The sequence below is a fragment of the Mizuhopecten yessoensis genome, unplaced genomic scaffold, assembly GCF_002113885.1.
Source record: "Mizuhopecten yessoensis strain PY_sf001 unplaced genomic scaffold, ASM211388v2 scaffold10447, whole genome shotgun sequence".
In the NCBI taxonomy this organism is placed as follows: Eukaryota; Metazoa; Mollusca; class Bivalvia; order Pectinida; family Pectinidae; genus Mizuhopecten; species Mizuhopecten yessoensis.
In genome coordinates this window covers 1,102,510-1,120,948 of record NW_018408551.1, presented here as the reverse complement: position 1 = coordinate 1,120,948, position 18,439 = coordinate 1,102,510, and the positions used below count along the sequence as shown (strand labels likewise).

Sequence of the window (18,439 nt, the reverse complement as noted above, 5' to 3'; positions counted from 1 at the left end):
CAATAACAGCTTCTATCACAGCTCAGTAGGATCAATAACAGCTTCTATCACAGCTCAGTAGGATCAATAACAGCTTCTATCACAGCTCAGTAGGACCAATAACAGCGTCAATCACAGCTCAGTAGGAACAATAACAGCTTCAATCACAGCTCAGTAGGAACAATAACAGCTTCTATCACAGCTCAGTAGGAACAATAACAGCTTCGTTCACAGCTCAGGAGGACCAATACCATCCGCACTGCTCATTGGGAATATTGGCAACCTTACTGCTTAGCAGGAACAATAACAGCATCACTACTCAGTAGGGGCAATGTCACTGCTTATGGAAGTTACGTGTGTGTTCGATTCGCCTGTTCTAAGTTTCAGGAATTTCTCTATAGGCTTTAATAAATTAAGTTGCAAGGATTTACTAACAGAGATAATTCAATTTACACTGCAATTAAATTTTGATACGGTTGCCTATAATTAGTTTTCCGCATCTGCCGAGATTCAATACATGTTCAAGTATTTAGATCGTTGACGACCGACATAATTTACTGGACAGAAGATGTCATCGGGAATTCTGCATGTGATGTACAACTATTTACCTACTCTGAATTTGAAGCGGATTGATACAATAACAGACCTTCTGTTACTCACTACATGATCGCGGCTAATGAAGGAACACCCTGCAAAATTGATTTTCTTTAGTGACCTGTTCTTCAGGATACCAAATCGACCAAAATAAACTGCACCTTTGCGGGCGTCTCATTTCGACCTCTAATGTTGCGATGTCGTTTAGACTCAAACAAACATAAAACAGTAGAGTCGATGGTGTCTTGGATTGTTTGTCACCTTTGCCCTCATGTGTTGACACAGACGTATTTTGTTCCTATTTGTTTTTGTTGACGCTGTGCTGTTGTTGATCTTGGGTAGAGGAGTCTGATATAAATTGTACATCTTTCCTTGTGGTGTGTTGACGCGGTATCGACGCAAAGGTATGTATATCTTTGTCTTGAACGTCAAATGTTGAATTGTGCGACTACCTACTGTTTTTGTTTTGATGCTGTGTTATATTTTATCTTTGTTGACGATGCTGTGTTATATTGTATCTTTGTTGACGATGCTGTGTCATATTTTATCTTTGTTGACGATGCTGTGTTATATTTTATCTTTGTTGACGATGCTGTGTCCTTGTGTTCACGTTGTGATATGGTTCTTTCTATTATTCTTTCGTTTTGTTTAATTTAAGTATAGAAGTCTGTTGAATTTTCGTATGTTCTTGTTGTTCCGAGTATCTGCTGTTGTCTTGAAATATTTATATCCATTTTCGTCCTGTTGACACCGTGATGCATATTCTCCTTGGTCTGTGAGGAGGACTTCCTTGTCCGTGTCATGAAAAGAAAGGCTACGTATCCATGATAGCTGGACACTCTACTCATTTTCTCTATATTCTATAACGTCAGCCAACAAAAACGATAGTGTGCCATGGCTTTGCAATGAAGAAATAAGCTATATATAATTATATACAAATTGTATATATGTTGTTATGAACTGTGGTGTTTCGACAAGTTATACAGTAGATGAATAAAAATACTCATAATCAAAAGTTGTAAATTTTGTCATTTATAACTCGTACATAATCATTGAAATAAATTGGATATTTATCCACTAATACAAAAAAAGTGTTCAACAATAACATGTTATACAATTATCACAGTTATGAAATAGGCAAGCGTTTTAATGTCCAAAAGTTTAAATTATCTGAGTTAGATGATTTAAGACACCATTAACTATCACAGAAGAGCATACATAAGCAATATCAGGAATATTAGAACATAATCCGAGGAATTAAAGAAGTATTTTTGTATAATTATAGTATGCAAAATTATTGATTCAAATAAGCTGGAAACATGTACACGACCAGGAATACCAGTCACGGAACTCCGATGATGATTGTCAATATTATAGCGACATTGATACATGGTATTCATATTGGGCCACTGTGCTAGTGATAAAATGCCATTTAGCAACATTGTGATATAGTTGCTGCATATTTAACTGATACACATAATAAGCTGATTATATTTAGCACCGTAACACGAACTGTTCACCAGCTGAACATTTTGTAAGACTTCCAGCATCATATATGCATAAGTTATTAGAACTCTTTTGTAGAAACAAATCGATTATCCGGAGGTATTTTTTACGAGTATACAAATTCAGTTTTGTTTGGGCCGAAATCAACATTTGATGTTAAATTATCGATTTTTGCAGCGTCCGAACCCTTCTCCTTTACCTCCAAATTACACACGTGGTAGGGATTTGTATCGCGCGATACGTCACCTTCGGCATTATTGTCATATTTGCTACAATTACCCTTATCCGGACACACTGGGCCAACAGAACTGTAATTTTTCGTTCGCTTTCTCTTTATTTTTTTGATACCGGCTTTTATTTTGATGGCGTCATACGGAGTTGCGTAGTCACGAGATGTTGTGACGGTGGGATCTCTGAGCGGGAGAGGTTCCGAATAATTATTTATCCGTATCACATCAATGTCCACGTCTATTATTTCATTGTAAATATGTTCCTCTCCCGGATCGTTACCGCTGTCATCGGTCTCTTCATAGCCTACAATGCTGTTGTTGGTATCCAGCCATTCGGAAGAAGATACGACGCTTGTTTTCGTAACTTCAGCGTTGTTGTTTTTCGGCGTTGTTCTCAAGCATCTGGAACAAAACGTTTATCGATCACGGTATTATATAATTAAATGCTTTGATAAAATCTGACAAACAAATGTTACGATCGCGTTTCCAGAGTGTTTATATTATACAATGTATATATTTACATACATAAAATGTACAATGTACATGACAATAAAGGTTAGTGCGAGTATTGTTTAAACCCACGATGTATCAAATGTTACTCCAGAACTATTGACGATATCGTACGTTCATTTGAATATATAGTACCAACAAAACAGCACAAGGTACAACAATAGCCATCATAATACCGTGAAGGATATTAAATACCACACGCACTATACCTATTTTCACAGGTTCAATACAGATCGTAGGAATATATTGTTTCAATAGGTAATCAACTATCATGTTATTATCAATGATATCAATCATCTTTTATCTATATAGTAGAGCTGATAGCAGAAGAAATGTTAACGTTCCTATTCAGAATAAGATCTGTGTATCTGTGTGTCACACGATCGACACTCATACAATGTTACTATCCCGTATACTTACTTTCTAATCATGATTCCACATCCAAACAAAAAGCTCACAAACACTGCCGATCCGACTCCAATGACGATATAAATATACATTTGTACGTCTGTAAAAAATAATAATTTTAAATTGAAATATATAAACGCCGAGTGTTTGACCTAAACTGGTCCATGCCACAGATGACAGATATTTTCAATGTGTTATTTGACCTACATGTTTAACAACCAATCCGGCTGTTTTATGTTACATTATTATTGCTGTCATAAAGATAAAGTACGGAAGACACTGTCTTCACTCTGAAAAATGCTGAAAAATTATCAGTTTATCCTTTCAGTTGAACAATCAAGAACAAAATACTTTTCTAGAAACTTTTATTCACGAATCAAGTACCCTTGAAATGTCAACTGCTTCACGAGTCCTCGCTACAATATTGGAAAACATTAACTCATTCACTCCTGAAAATTCATAATGAACTATTCCAACCTTTGAATTGGACGAGTTCAAATGCGTCTACCGGGGTGAATGAGTTAAACACCTAAGAACAAATATAAAATTAACAAATAGACCACAGAACACCAGCGCTGGCTGTGCGCATCCATCGTGAATCGCCAGTATACCTGATTGCCTTTTTAATAAATATCAAACAAAATATATGAGTCATGATTTTGCACTGCTATGCATTATAAAAACCAATCATCATAATTTCCCATGATTCGTGACTGTACGATGAAATTAAAACTTACTCATTCCTAATATTTCTTTGGGGCTCTGGACCTCTGTTGTTAGCACCGTTGTAACGTTGGTAGTAACTATGGTGATGCGAATGTCGTCCATGTGAGATGGATGGGGGCTGGTCGAGGAGGGGGTGCCTACTTGTCCGACAGTAGCTCTCACTTCTGATGTTTCACAGACGTACCTTAGTTTATCGTCACAGTCCCTCTTTTTTAGTAACCAGCTCAATACAGTCACACTTTCCATCGCCAGACACTGACCGGTGAAGTCTCCATCTTATATTAAAGACAATCAAGAGGATATTTGATAAGATTAATTAGTATACTTCTATTTCTACTGAGTTTCACCAAATTGTAATATCTTTTATCTCTTTGAAATTGTTTAAAGAATTTAATTAATAGATTTATATGTTAAATTGCCTTAATTTATTTCGTAAAAATGAAACAGTTATAGAATTGGTAATTCGGGAAAAAGGAAATTAATGGCCCGTCCTGGGGAGCATACATTTGTTATTTTCCTTATACCCATTCTATAACTGATTCATTTTAATTTTAACAAACTAAGGCAGTTTAACATATATATCTATCAAAACAAATCAGATCTAAAAACCTTTTTGTTAATTATATTAGAAAGAAATTATTCACGGTTTGTGATTGATTTTTCAAAAACAAACAACAAATAACGAGCAAGCACATTTTTAATATTTTATAAAAAAAAAACAAGAGTGCTCTTACTGATAACGCACTTTCATTTAAACACTTACGAACTAAAGTTGGGCTGTCGTTCCATATAATACTTTTGCGTCTGAACATACATATCCAATATGTTTCATTTGTAGGGATATGCAGCCTTCCTTTATTCAGTGCATCTACATCCGTGAAGAACCTATAAGGGGAGTTGTCTATATATTCTCTCATTTCCATCCACGTTGTCTTCGTATTGTTAATCTTTGTTGATTTCAAATAACCTTCTGTGGATCAAATATATTATATTAACAGTTGATGGTGAATGCGACGTCTTTTAAAACAATTGTGTTCTGAAATAATACTGAAAATATTATGTAAAATTGATGTTATAGTCAACAACATACTAAAATTATAGACAGATGGCAAAACACTGTTTACAATAACCACTGACCTGCTGCCCTCATTGCAAAGTTGTAGCTTTTATTATTTCTCTCTCGCAAAAACTTTCCCTCTAATGGTGCCATCCTTTATAAGGTGTGTCTGCTATCAGGACCGACTGATGACAGATATCACATCATATATCGAATGTGTGTCAATTTAACCAGGTGGCACTAATGAATTAAATCCATTTCTCCAACAAACCACTATAGGTTTCCTCACTCCTGTGACATTGAATAGACCTGCTACACTGTTGGCGTCGGTTAACCCACTAGAAGGTTACAACTAGGACAAGATTTCATTTGTCAATATTTAATCAATACGTTGAGTACCAATGCCTGGCGAAGGCATAGTTCATGGTAATCGTTCCCCCGATCCGGAACAGGAATACATATGGTATTTTAGATGTATTATCTGAACATTGTAGGAGGAAAAATCCCCCAAACTAATTATAGTTGAAGGTCAAGTATATTTTTTCTCTCGTCAGTTAATATTCAAATTATAAAAGACACTTGGTAAACCTCGTGTCTTTATACAATTAGAAAATCATCTAACTCGAGTAAGATAAACATGATAACCAACAATATTTTAAAGCATTACCTAGCGTCTACATTATTGCCATTAAACAATAACACGATTAAAGAACAGGAGCTGAACTGTTACCAATGTGAGCACGTGATGCTGCAAATACACATTTTTTAGTTTGGACTTACCTTCCTGGTAAATAAATGGAAACTGTAGATTGCAATCTGATGCTTGTTCTGTCCATGTTTCACCGTCATACACTATCGCAGCACAAGTGTGTGTAATCGATTCTGTATTTACAACAGAAATGTACATGTCTTTAAAAACCACAAGTGAAAATGTATAGGCTTGATAAATATTATTAATATAGAAATACTCAATGTATTATAAGTGTCATATAATCACTAATGTAATAGTGACATACCTTTTATCAGTACAATGTTTATGTTTGGATTTGTTACATATATCAGAGGGATGTGCCTTTCTCCATAAATATGTCAGTCGTTGGAAAGTTTTCCCTTATATACCTATATATATATATATATATATAATGTATATATATATATAAGGTGGGGATTTTATAAAAGATCGTTTATATTGAGACATTGATTTAAAACTACATAGTACTTTGGTACAAAAACAAGAAATCAATCCAGTCTGTATTTGTGTACAAATTGTAGTGGAAGATGATCGTGAAAGTAATAAGATATAATGATTATATTAAAAACGATAGTCCGGCGACGCATAATCCATTTTTAACACAAGTACAGCAGAGAAAATACAGCATGACAGGAACCGCTTTCAACAATCCTTTTCATAATCTAAAAGACTTACAAAACTCGACTATTCGTGTTTTACTCGGAGGTCATCTTAATTAAAGTGTCAAATCAGATTTAACTTACGCTGCTGTTCAATTTTATATCATCCGATTAAATTAATCCAAATGAAATGTTAACATTTTGTTCAAACTTAATGCATTTGGCCAACAATTAGAATAAATAGCTATGTAAATATTTATAAATATATTAATGATCATGTGGCGCTGGTAAACCTTAAGATTTTGAGTAGACAAGCAGTGAATTCAATAATATCAAATAATACTTGTTTTGAAAAATACGTGAAAATTAAATTGGTAATTAAGCTCCTTAAATGTATTGGACAAGCAATATATATTTTGTTTTCTTAATGTTTAATCTCATTTTCAAAAAATATGATCTTTTGTATATAATTACAACGAGAGTAGATCTAGAACGAGAGTTGGCGAGGAGCAGTCTTACATTTTTTTTTTGTGGCAAAATATATTTCTTAGTGATAGCGAATCATATTATTTTAAAACAGCTACAAATGTTTTTAAATAAATCAGTAAAACAGTACTGCCAGCATGAATGTGTCCGGACAGGGTTGCCTCTTTAATGACTTTTACAGGTTCCTCCCTTGCTTTAGAGTCCTAATTGTGTAGGTTGTGTAGGCCTGGAGACCTCCACACTTTTTCTACCTTGCTTTAGATTCCTACCTTGCTTTAGAGTCCTAGTTGTGTAGGTTGTGTAGGCCTGGAAACCTCCACACTTTTCCTACCTTGCTTTAGGTTCCTACCTTGCTTTAGAGTCCTAGTTGTGTAGGTGGTGTAGGCCTGGGGACCTCCACACTTTTCCTACCTTGCTTTAGGTTCCTACCTTGCTTTAGAGTCCTAGTTGTGTAGGTGGTGTAGGCCTGGGGACCTCCACACTTTTCCTGTGTGTTGCCGGGGCATGTTGTGTTACACTGATTTGATGATATAAACTGGATACCAAATCCAACAAAACACTCACAGGTTTCACCCTGTAATGTAATAAGTGTGAATCATTTCTACATTTACCATCTTTATCTTAGTAATAAATCAGGTATGTATCCCTATAAAACATTCATGTTTTTTCCTGTTATAATAAATGTGGGTTTAGCAATTACATCTTTACGTTGAATAGGTGTGGGTTTTAATAGAAAACACACATTTTAACCTGTTAAAATAGTGTGGGTATATTTATACACGTGAATCATTCACACTATTCAACCAGTAATAATTAGCATACGTTAGTTTTATATACAATATCTAGACACTAATACCCTTCACCTTGGAATAAATAACATGCAGATTTTGGTATCAACATAGAAATCATTAAAGTGTCTGGCATTGCTTTACTTTATTCTCACCAGCTAATAACTGTTTTAGGATGACAGACAATAACATCAATTTTAACTTTGGGAGATGGTGATCTTAAAAATACATTTGTTTTCACTCATAACAATTACCTTCAGTGTTATTTTCATCAAAACTGATAGTTGTTACTGTGCTTCATCTTGTAAAATATATATATAAAAAACGCAACCAGCACTCTTTTTTGTTTAAATTGTACCTAATTACGCCATACCATAATACGGTAGGGTGGTTAACAAACAGCTAGCAGTGCGTATAGTATTACAAAAATGAAACAACCTGATGAATTTTCAGTTATAAACAAAATTACGAATATTTGCAAAATACTACCAGTTTATTGAGCAACACACAAAATATCGTATACAACTATCAGTTATTTTCAGTAATACGCAAAAATACCCCCCGCAAAAATATTTCTAAAAGAATACCGAATTGTCAGCTTAACTGTAATTCAAACTCACAATCGATAAAACTCGGGCAAAATATGATCAAAGGAAAGATTTACACGAAGACGTTCCAGGTGTGCCAGAAGGGTAAGCGCTTTCTGCTTCAACAAACACCAGCAATGGAGATATATATTTACCTACACAAATAACTTAATAAAGCTTTCAAAACACAAATTAATGTGCAATTTACGCTGAAATATTAAAATCTTTCGATATATTTAAAAATATAATACAAACAGAAACCACTTTATTTCAATACTATATTTGCATTCTGACCTATTCTATTGGTATAAACATACGTTTAGATTTAAGACTGATATTAAATACTATCGACCATTTTGGCTGGTTCATTTCTTAATTAGATTGTCACAAAAATATTTTCATTGTATCGATTTTACGTTGAAATATATCGAATATGTCGATAGCAAAAATTGAAAGCTTGCAATTAAAAGTACTTATTACTGTAAATCGCCTGCGTGACGAGTAATTTTCGCAGTAAAGGGAAATCGCAAATCAAAGATTTCTGCTAAAATTGTACCTGTTTTTATTGATAAACTTACATTTAAACGAAGGAATAGTCCTTTAGAACATGCCATGGCACACACCGATGCTTGGTTGTTCCGGAAGGTATGCTTTTCTTTAGGTTTGTTGTTGTTGCTTATGTTTATATCAGCCCTATGACAACCTGCAAATATATCTATATATGTAAAAACAGCCATATCTGTTAACACAACCATATATTACCGTATATGTTAGCACAATCATACATGTTGAGACAATCATAAACGATAATACATAGATAAACCATAGATATTAGCACAGCCGTATATGTCAACACAATCATATATCTTAATACAACCGTAGATATTAGCACATCCGTATATGTCAACACAATCATATATCTTAATACAACCATAGCTATTAGCACAGCCGTATATGTCAACACAATCATATACCTTAATACAACCATAGCTATATTAGCACAGCCGTATATGTCAACACAATCATATATCTTATATAACCATAGATATTAGCACAGCCGTATATGTCGACACAATCATATATCTTAATACAACCATAGATATTAACACAAAAATGTATGAAAAAACAATTTTATACGTTCACACAATCATATATATATTGTTTACATCATCATACATGGTAAGACAGCAATATCTGTTAACACAACCATATGTGATTAAATGACGACTTAATGCGAGATAATTGCTAGGTTTGAGTTTCAATCTCAATAGATACGTGTTCCCCGTTATTAGATTACACTACAAACCAGACAATTTACTAGATAAAGGTAAATAACATAGAGCATCATATCTTGACCCTAGTTGCTAGTTGCAACTTTGATTGGTAATTGTACCGGAACCCAAACTCGTAATATATTTGAATACAGATTATACTCGTGAATTGATGCTATCATAGAAACATCATTAGTGATTTTCAGTGTAAACGCATTGCACTACATACCCTCGGCTCTTATCCATGGTGTGTATACCTCGTGTCCTCCTGTCCACAGAACGTGTTGCATTTTCAGTTCCGCGGGCTTGTGGCGTTCGCCATTAAGGTTCTGAACCACTGTACGAACAGTTTTATTCTTACCGACAAACTCGACCAACTGCTCCCCCTTACATTGTCGACGAGCAGCATACCAGTCCTTCCATTCAGTTGATGCGATGTTAGCTAATAAAAAGGCAAATAAATAATTGTTTGTATATGTCTTCAATTTATTATCATGCATACTAATATATTTTAACTTTAATACTATCATTTCTAATGTGCGTTCATGTTACGTTTGAGTGATTGAGAAGTTCAGACAGGAAAAAGAAACTCAGTCGTGTTATTGCAGTGATATTTTTTCCATTTAACTGAGTGTAATATGATTATCACAGTTTATTACGAGCCTAAGCACTTTGTAAATTGTTTTTAAATGCGGCAAATAACTTTCATTTAATAGTCTAGAATATATATAGAGACAAATCACATGATAATTAATATACATTTACATTATAATGAGTTGTAGGCACTTTCCCTTTCTTATATGCTCGTTATACATATATATAAGGATGGTACCTACTGTTACGTCAGTTGTTTGTGTGAGAAACTAAATATTTCTCCGTGCTGTTTATTCGAACAATAACTTCCTGTTGTTGGTTATCAACAGCCGGGGGCATGAAACAATCATTCTAATTATCACAAATAATACTAGTTCGATATATAAATAACAAACGTTCTAAAACAGTCTTTCTAATAATTTCAATGATGTTTCAAAAGACTACTAAATACTCTTATCTGTTAAATGTATTATAATAAAGTAGAATATTTACACGAATGGAAATTGAAAGGATAAATTTCATAATGAGCAATATCGTATCTGACCAAAGGAGAGTACAATGAAAGTCCAGACAACGTCGAAAAGTGTCAAAATATGATTCTTATCATCAGCGAATATTATCACCCAGGTGGCAACTTTAACAGAACCTTTTTACAGTCGGTCCTGAAACGTAGCGACACTAATGTTGAAAGGAAAGACTGCAATACTTTTAGTAATTTCTTCTTTGTGTCACAACATTAGTGTGAACAGTACTAAGTATACCTACAGGACAGGTAGAGAGGGAAATTTGTCCTTAGGACCAATGAAGAATCATTATGCAGTCTTTTTATCGGATTTATGATTGCTATCAGAAAATACATCCACGTCATTGCAAGTCCCACACTAACGTTGTGGCATGACGCCATATATCAATGATAGGAATTTTCACACCACACAAGATTCGGATCACACGACCAACAACCTGACTCGCGACTGCCGATCATAAACTTGAACAGGGAGTCATTGTCTCAAAGGTCGATGCTTACGTGACGGTAGTGTATGGTATTCTATGGCGTGTAGGAGTGGTTTAATGTGGGTGTTTCAGAAGTCAGCTTCTAAGCTAGCAAAGTGAAAGGATCTATTCAATGACCTTCACAGAAGAATTTCATCTGAATACCTTTCATAGCAATATTTAAAAAAATATGAACGGAAACGCTGAGTGATGTACCGTTTAAAAAGTCCAACAGCATGTTTTGATTCATCGATAGAACAGTGAAACCGATTGACCAACGTTTGCACAACAACTTCCGCCACCATAAAATTAAGCCGAAGTACACTTGGAGAGAGTGTTACAATGTCAGTCATTATGTGTTTAATTAGATATATTTATACACACGTGATTCTTTGGTTTTCTGCGGAGTTAAAGTAGTTCATGAAAATATAACTGTCATGACCCTGTACTAGCTTCCGTTAGACAACCTTACAATCAAATGCGTAGTACATTGAACTACTTTACAACACTTATAGAACTGTGTATGTCACTGTGTAAATAGTACCGAGTGTCGTTATGTCCATAGTGAAACCGTTCAGTCTGCGTGTCTTGGTACGTAATGTGGATTTACAAATGGCACAACCTTTTCTCTTTATCTCCTTCACAAGTAACCACACAATCAGATACTTGTGTTTACCATTGATTGTTTTGACTTAACACTGAATATGTTATTTCAGTGTATTATAAACTGTGGAAATATGTATATATATAATGTACTCTATTAAAACATTGTTATTTAACCCTAACTGATTAACTGAATGTTTTTTTTTTCTGTTGCTGTTTAAAATATTAAATTAAAAAAGTCGTGGATGGAGAATGTCACTTGAAACATGTAATTATTAGAGATTCCTATGACGTGAGAATATTTATAACTTAACTTGATACATTTTTTTTATATTTATATTCATATTTTTATATTTTCATCGCTGTGATATTGCTTTACTTAATTTGACACTTTTTTAAGGTTTCCACTACTGTACATTAACCTCTCAACCCGTGAGGAAAAAACGTATCGGTGCTTAGTTATTATACTGTTAAACAGAACTGTTATCTTATGAAATATTTGTGTATATTAACAGTTTGGAATTCTGTTAATTCTCCCCAGCTCGTGTTGTTGAATGTATACACTTTTAATCAGCATCATTTGTGTATATCTTGTTTAGATCAAAGATGCAGGGACGAGTCATACCGAGAAGCACACGGGAAGGCTGTTCACTACATGAGCCTTAATCTACAATAATTGTTCCTTATGTTTATTATATTCAGGGGTTATCATAATATTGTGCAGCTATTTCATTTCGACATCCTACTTATACCAAACCGGGTTGTTCCCATATGATTTTGGCAACTTAAAGCCATACAAATAAATAAAAATAACGAATGTTAGCAAACCGTAATGGTACCATTTGTCCTCTTACGTCAAACACACACATAGATATATACACACTGACATTGTAATACATGTGTTATACAAATTATATAATTATATAATACAGTGTATATAACTCATTGTAAAACATGTGTTATACACATTATATAACTATATATTACAGTGTATGTAACTCATTAAATACATGTGTTATACACATTATATAACTATATAATACAGTGTATATAACTCATTGTAGTAGATGTGTTATACTCATTTTATAACTATATGATACAGTGTATGCAACTCATTTAATATATGTGTTATACACATTATATATATAATACAGTGTATATAACTTTGGTTACAATTGTTGTAGCAAATATATACATAGCTACTCTCCGCTCAGTTACAAATATGAAAGAAATTCATACAATTGTATGATATTCTTCTATGATAGTTGTTAAAGTAATAACTAGTTTATTTCCTTCCTGTTAAAATTATTATAATAATACACCTAAATATCGTAAAACTTTCTCCTGTTACCATTATTTTAGTTATCTGTAGAAGCCCTCTGTTAACTTATAATTAGTAAATCAACATATATAAATAGATACATTCGGACCTGTTATAACTATTATAGTGATGCGTATAACTTGTTACACTTGGTCCTGTTATACATGTTACTGTTTTATTTGTATACCTAAGTAAGTATTTCTCTATTTAAAATATTGTTTTAGTATAAATATATAACTATAGTTACATACTTCCTGCTATAATTATTATCACTAGGCTCTCTCTATTTCTCATGTTTGTTAGATTTCTGAATGGGATTCTACAAACAGTTTTGCCGATTTGTTCTATATCACCGCTGACGTGTATTTATATAGAACCGTGCTTATTTATATTGATGACGTGCGGACCAGACGTAACAAGCAGGAACAACTCGAACTATGTTATACACATTTCCGAATAGACAACACGTGTTTCAATAATTTTACCATGGGTTTTGCGAGCAAGGTTTTATAATATCATTGCTAGAATATGCATTCTAAAACACCCTTCTTGTTATCTAATTTACAAATTAAGGAATGTACGTAAAGATTATTGTGCATTACCTAGCAATAAACTGTTGGTAGTTGGATTGTAGAAGCAGGTTTGCCAATCAGCAAGGAATGCACCGCCTGACCTGACATTTCCGGTCCCTTCTCTACAGCACAAGCAACGTGGGTAAATCACGGTCTTAATTTGTCACATTTAATGCACTTTTTCATTCTCCTCTGGGCACTAAGTAGACGAGATTAATATTTTACACATGTACACAAGTACAATAAGTACAAAAGACTCCTGTTTTAACGGTGTCTGGAAACGGCAAGTACATTTTACGTGCATGATATACAATAAGAAGATTGCACACGCGTTAGGAAAACTAGAAGAGTACACGCGAGACTCATATTTTAAAAGATTGTACCAGTACATGTATGAGGAACAATCAGTAAATAAAATTCATATTTTATTTTTGTCCGTGTGAGTAACGTTATTAAGATTACACATGTGTAGAGTAAGATAACTCGATAGATACTTGTGTAAAGTACAAGTAGATGACACACATATTGTGCACTTGTTTAAAGACAAAAACTAGATATATTCTTGTAATAAGGTACATGGGACATCTAGTTAATACTATTTGAAGACGATACCTAGATGCATACTTGTATGAAGTACAGGTATATAACACACAGATTGTATACTTGCTTGAGAGTGCAATAAATAGATAGTATATTGACATTAAAAGCGTCTGAATGATGGTCCTTCATTTTGGGTGGGTATCATTTCGTCCTTCATGCCTTAGTTAAAGCAAAACTATACCAGCGTTTATATGAAGGTTGTACCTTACTTAATATATAATACTAATGCGTTTAGTTCGCGCTATCTCCCTTTAAAACATTAAGAAAACACAAAAGAGTCACTATTAGTCACTGTAGTTTTGTCTATGTACAATTTATTTTGCACTTCTATCACAGAAAGTTAGGATACTTCCACAATTCATATTTATCATTTATCAATATTACACTCAAATACCTTAACATTAATATGACACACACCTTTTTATATCAATTGTATACACTCCTGTAATATCAATATCCCCCACACCTGTTTATATCAATTTTATTCACGCCTGTTGATATCAATATCACGCAAACCTGTGAATATTAATATTACACACGCTTGTGTATACGTATGTTACACACACCTGTTAATGTCAATATTACACACACCTGTTAATGTCAATAGTACACACACCTGTTAATGTCAATATTACACACACCNTATTACACACACCTGTTAATGTCAATATTACACACACCTGTTAATGTCAATATTACACACACCTGTTAAATCAATATAACACGCACTCGCTATATCAATATAACAAACACATGTTACGAATGGTATTACACACACCTGTTAATGTCAATATTACACACACCTGTTAATATCAATATTACACACACCTGTTAATGTCAATATTACACACACCTGTTTATATTAATATAACACACACCTGTTTATATCAATATTACACACACTAGTGTATATCAATATTACACACTCTAGTTTATATAAATATTACACACACTAGTGTATATCAATATTACACCCTCTAGTTTATATCAATATTACACACACCTGTTTATATCAGTAGTATGCACACCTTGCCCATTTCTGTACGCCGTTTCAAACCCTACCTTGTAATACCATTCATATGTCTGCTTCATTCTTAAATTATTTTTAGAATCTCCCGTTACACGTGTTATTTTACCTATTACAAGCTAGCTTTTACATATATATAAAACCTGTTGCCCTGCAACTTACCAAACTATTTCGTTCTGGGTTGAGTGAGATAGCAGTAAGCAGCAAAATACGTGTTTAAATGTAGTCCATATTTCCATAAGGAACTGAAATATTTTGTGTGTATATATAGAGAGAGTCGAGTGTAGCACCGGTACTATTTAATACTTTGCTACCAGTGAGAATAATTCTAAAAATAAAGTTCTGTATTGCAACTGTTTGGCATCTTCGAGTCTACGCTGAATCTGTTCTCGCTATTTCATACATTTCACATACGCTCACTCACATGTTTCAGCTTTTGCATGTTTTGAAGACCTGTTTATGAAAAAACCAAAGATCGCTGGCTTCTCCACCTGTTAATTTGAACTTTAGTTGTTGTATTGCACGGCTGTATTGTGCGTCTTAAGTATATCTCATTATCACCAATTTGCCACAATGTTAAATAAATGATTACTGACCTCTGGACTGGTTTTCTATTATTAGGCGATATAAAGGTGCAGGCTGATAGGATACAGCTGTGTAAAGATGACTAGGCAGTGTATGCTGCACACTGCCACTATAGTATATTACTTGTCTGTACGCTGGACAACTTAGTAGTATAATGTTAAATACATTTTGTGGTGATAACAAAACTTGATAACATAATTGAACAAACTATCTTACCGGCCTTGGCGTTCGTACAGCATATTAAAATCCAAATGGCGAGAAGCACACTAGACGATGATGAATCCTCCATGTTTTGGTGAGTAGATCCCTCAATAGATGCTGCCGCTGTTTTGCCTCAATCAATACTATACTCGTGCTACACGGTGTGCGCCTGCCCGTAGGTTCCCCTGCACACACGTTGAAAGTGTATTACGTACAAGTGTTTCCCACTACCGCCAACACCACCACCATGAATTGTTTATTATAGCAGAATTTCAAGTGCAAAAGGAAGAAGTGAAATACTTAATGTGAAGTTAGAGAGTGGGGCACAGATGGAATAGTTGTGCTGTGACGCATTTTATATAGATACACATACCAGCTGCACATTGGGCCCTCGTGGAAGTAAATGAGGGTCTCGGTGACAAGTCAATCGCGCTGGTGTCCTCCAATTCATCAAATACTTACCCAGTTTTTATATGTGTATAAAACATTTATTATAGCTTTGTATAAACGAAACCACTTACTCTTTCATATTGATAAACGTCCCATTTGAGATTATAGGTTTTTTTTGCATTTTGTTATTTTTCATCATTTAAACTGCTAATACAATATGTAGCTAAATTTATCTTCTGAAAATTATATCAGCTTCCAAAACCAGTTTCTTTTCTTTAGTGTATACATATTTTAAACTACATATGAATATCCTGTTGTCATACGAAGAAGTTTAATATTAGTCTACTTGAGGAAATAGGATCAAATCACAGTTTAAATTCTACAAACAGGTACATATTTACGTTATGATTACACGATGTGCTTGCTTATTTTAAACAGGTTGTTGTATTTGAAATATTCACCTGTATCTTGACACCAATACCTTCTTTAATTGTATCTTAAACTTAGTCAGCTGTAAAGCTACTGATGTTATTCATTGCCAGATCAATGGCTTTTAAAGTTCCATTCGGACAAATGCAAAAAGTTTTGCAATTAGGAAAAAAGGCAAATAACAGGGCTCTACATTTATATAAAGACACATTAAACGGAATAAAAATAATAATAATATTTCGAGGTTCTTATATACCGCTTTATCACAACCTAGTTCGTAGATCGTCTCAAAGCGGTTCACAAATCATTATTCGTGGTTATAGGGCCTTTAAAAAACCAGCCAATATATTTCTCATCGCCCTGGGGAGCATACAGCCGGAGCTGCCATTTCGGCGCTAACAGCTAGCATTCAACAATTCTAGCGCTGCCCAACCACGTACTCATCTACAGCTGAGTAGACTGGAACAAGCGGAGTAAAGTATCTTGCTGAAAGATACAATACAGTGCCGTGACTCGAACCCGCAACCCTTCGGTCACGAGCCCGGCGTCCTACCACTAGACTATCGTCCCTCCTCGGGAAGAGTCGAGATCACACTAGAGAACATAACAAAAGGATAGGATCCTGGAATTATTACTGACAACAAACTTAATTTCAACGAACATATTCATGATGCGGTCAACAAAGCAAATAGAATAATGGGAACCATCCGAAGAACTTATACATACTTAGATAATACAACATTCTGTCTTTCATATAAAGCACTTGTAAGGCCACATCTGGAATATGGGGCCTGCGTATGGAATCCATATTTACAAACATATATAAATGAAATAGAAAATATACAGAGAAGAGCAACGAAACAAATACCGGGGATGAAAGATCTAAGCTATGAAAACAGACTGAGGATTCTGAAATTACCTACACTGAAACGTAGAAGGTTGAGAGGAGACATGATCCAAGTATATAACTTAACACATGGAGGATATGATCGAGTTGTCACAGAAGGTTTTTTAATTCCAAATAATAACAAAAGAACAAGAGGACACAGTCTGACACTAATAAAACGAAGGAGTATACTAAACTTGAGGAAACACATTGGAACTCCCTTCCAGATGCCGTGGTTACGTCACAAACAGTCAAAACATTTTAATCCCGATTGGATAAATACTGGGGGCAACCTGATTGCCTTTTTAACCACGAGATAGATAATAATGAACTTGTTCATATTCGGGACGTCATCATATAAACTGATGTTAAACATTGTGATCTGGATATATAGGCATGCCTGCGTCCAGCATTAATATTATTATTATATCTTCTATGATTTACATGTGAGATTCGCTAACCCGTTATGAACAACAATTTTCCTAAACTAAAATATCAGAGGCTTCTTATGGTATTTTTTTTTATCATTAATAGGTAGTTTTTCCGTTCTCAGACGGTCCTGTATAACCGAATTTCACTTTTATTTAGTATCATAAAGATTTTGCCTGTATTTTTCATAATATTTAATAATTTTACTAAAAGCAAAGAAAGTAACGTTTGTGTAATTTTCAAGACAAAATCTACATTCTGTTTTTGGTGTTGTAATCGCTGTATAAAATGGGAACCTTCAAAAGCATGTAGGCTGCCAG

General features: G+C 34.1%; 1 protein-coding gene across 1 annotated transcript; it reads right to left on the bottom strand.

The window, feature by feature from the left end:
- Positions 1 to 1,584: 1,584 nt before the first annotated feature.
- Positions 1,585 to 16,285, bottom strand: LOC110460679. The gene is made up of 9 exons (XM_021513726.1): positions 16,001 to 16,285; positions 9,722 to 9,934; positions 8,800 to 8,924; positions 7,276 to 7,420; positions 5,791 to 5,892; positions 4,717 to 4,923; positions 3,965 to 4,228; positions 3,240 to 3,327; positions 1,585 to 2,711 (listed from the first exon to the last, which is right to left on the bottom strand). Exons 1-9 carry the CDS (start codon positions 16,071 to 16,073, stop codon positions 2,186 to 2,188), a joined length of 1,743 nt encoding a protein of 580 aa, XP_021369401.1. The 5' UTR covers positions 16,074 to 16,285; the 3' UTR covers positions 1,585 to 2,185.
- Between the last annotated feature and the right edge of the window lie 2,154 nt (positions 16,286 to 18,439).